The 2,576-nt window shown below is 39.8% G+C and overlaps 1 protein-coding gene across 1 annotated transcript in view; it reads right to left on the reverse strand.

The window, feature by feature from the left end:
• Positions 1-2,576, reverse strand: part of LOC106536081 (C-type lectin domain family 12 member B) — a 7,768-nt gene that overhangs the window by 3,083 nt on the left and 2,109 nt on the right. Inside the window, exons 2-6 of the mRNA XM_014033253.1 lie at positions 1,905-1,985; positions 1,722-1,829; positions 1,456-1,641; positions 1,206-1,366; positions 876-997 (exon numbers count right to left, since the gene is read on the reverse strand). Coding sequence (XP_013888707.1) covers positions 876-997; positions 1,206-1,366; positions 1,456-1,641; positions 1,722-1,829; positions 1,905-1,985 — 658 coding nt within the window. The remainder of the gene's footprint in view (positions 1-875; positions 998-1,205; positions 1,367-1,455; positions 1,642-1,721; positions 1,830-1,904; positions 1,986-2,576) is intronic.

Genomic DNA, 2,576 nt, shown 5'->3' on the forward strand with positions numbered 1-2,576 from the left:
ACACACACACACACACACACACACACACACACACACACACACACACACACATGTTTTGCACGAGATAAACACATTTTTTACCTCCCACTTCTTCTTTAGAATTTTCTCTCTCATTATTTGTTGTTCATTATTTTCCTGAATCTGTAAATCATTTATGATCACGCAAATATGTCCATCGCACACGCAGGGCATAATTTGCATCTAACCTGTGCAAAATAGAGGCTTGTCAGGAGAGAAGTGTCTCATGTGCTCAGTTTCACTTTGTGATGTACAAAAGAAATGTGCTGTGATGCGTCTGAGCAGAGACTCAGAGCAGCTCCTTCTGACCTCCCYGACCTTCTCTCAGAGCAAACACCTGTGGTGGAACCGTCCTGCTGCTCACTGATCATCACTTCAACAACTCCTCCCCTCATCTTCAGGATCTCATCTGTAGATACAGCTCTGCTCAAAAACCTTATTCCTAAAAACTAGCAGCTGTACCTGAACAGTTCACTGTTTAAGTACAGCTCAAGAACAAAACTGATGGTGAGAAATATTTTGGACAAAATCAGCCCCATGACTGAACAGTTTTGAAGAAAATAAATCTTTATAATAAATACTACTAGATGTTTCTCATGTTTATTTGTCAACTTGTTGGTAGAGATGCTTCATTACTTCTTTGCTGCTTTTTAAATGAAATCTATTTATAAAGCACATTTAAAACAATTACTGTCGGTGAAAGTTCTGATTGTGACAAAAACCAGAAAAATGTGACAAAAAGTGATTTCACCACTTTCACCACTGGTTTCTAGAAACAGATCGTCCTGATTACCAACATTTCAGTCCTCAGAGGTCAAGAAGTCATAAATATGGTGTAACTGTGGAGTTTTGCTTACGTCACAGTGACATTACTTCCATCCACCCATGTCCACGTTTCCGTCATGCTTCTGCTGCTCAGCCCGATCCAGTACCCGTGAGCCTGGTCACTGTACGTTGTTGTGTGGTTGTTTATGAATTCCTGCAGTTCAGATAAATAAACAGATAAATAAACAAATACAAAATAAAAACATGACAGGATATGATGTGTGATTTAAAACTTAAGCAATGCTCAGATAAATACCTTTAAAACACAAACAGTTAAAAACATGTTGACTTTTTGYTTCAGATTTTTGACTGAATTGTTCTTCCTCCCCTGTGGCAGTAAAATAAAAATAAATCATTCTTGCCTGTTCCTCCAGGCTGTCTATCACCACCAGGTCGGCCTGCATTTCATGACAATTTTCTCGGCTCCTTTCCCAGTTTTTCCAGTAGGAGTAGTAGCCATCATTTGTAAAAAGGTAACAGTTGGACTGGAACAGAACCCAGCCATCCAGACATGGTTTACATGCTGATGAGACAAACACCAGCAGTTTATAAAGAGATACTGTAAAACAGATCTTTAAGTGACACAAAACATGGCAGAGTAAGCCTGTTTGCCTTTCTGTGGGCAGTGATCCTTCACTGGAAAGTTGTCGTACTGGAGGATGACTCTGATGGTCCAGTTGAGCCGGTCTCGTTCTCTGCTCAGGTCCTCTGTTTGTCTCTTTAACATCTCCTTCTCTGCCTGCAGCTTCAACTTCTGCATGGTGAAGTTGATGTTTTGTCTTCTCTGCTCGTACGTGACTGCAGTSAGACACAAAGTCTTCATATTTTATATCAAACTACTTTAAAAGTAAAACCCTGAAACAGACCAACAGACTCACAGGTGATGCTGAGAGCGACGACGGCTGACAACAGAACCAAACAAATAACTCCCAAACAAACCAGAACCACAGGAAGTGAGATGTAACGGTGAGTTTTCTTTTCCTTTTCTGCAGGAACAAAAATAGAATGAAATGAAATCAGTTTAATGTTACATTTAATATTCATCATGTTTATTTATTGACCTGATACGATGGGACAGGTGTYGCGTGGCTTCTCCTCTGTCTTCACTTCATCATAAATTATTTCCATGTTTTTAGGTTTTTCTGCAAAATCGAAAAGATGTGAAACAAATAAATACTTGAAAACTAATATGGTTTGGTGCCTGAATGGTTTAGTCTGACTGAAAAATAAAGATTTTTTCCTATTTAATAAAAAAATGTAACATGGGTTTCATGGATGATTGAATGCATGGATGGATGGATGATGGATGGATGGATGATGGATGAATGATGAATGGATGATGGATGATGGATGGATGGATGATGGATGGATGGATGATGGATGAATGATGAATGGATGATGGATGATGGATGGATGGATGATGGATGGATGGATGAATGATGAATGGATGATGGATGATGGATGATGGATGAATGGATGATGGATGATGGATGGATGGATGATGGATGGATGATGGATGGATGGATGATGGATGAATGATGAATGGATGATGGATGATGGACGAATGGATGATGGATGGATGATGGATGGATGGATGGATGGATGATGGATGATGATGGATGAATGATGGATGGATGATGGATGGATGGATGGATGGATGATGGATGGATGGATGGAAGGATGGATGCATGGATGATGGATGGATGGATGGATGGATGGATGGATGGATGGAT

Source organism: Austrofundulus limnaeus, unplaced genomic scaffold (assembly GCF_001266775.1).
Source record: "Austrofundulus limnaeus strain Quisiro unplaced genomic scaffold, Austrofundulus_limnaeus-1.0 Scaffold1675, whole genome shotgun sequence".
Taxonomy (NCBI): Eukaryota; Metazoa; Chordata; class Actinopteri; order Cyprinodontiformes; family Rivulidae; genus Austrofundulus; species Austrofundulus limnaeus.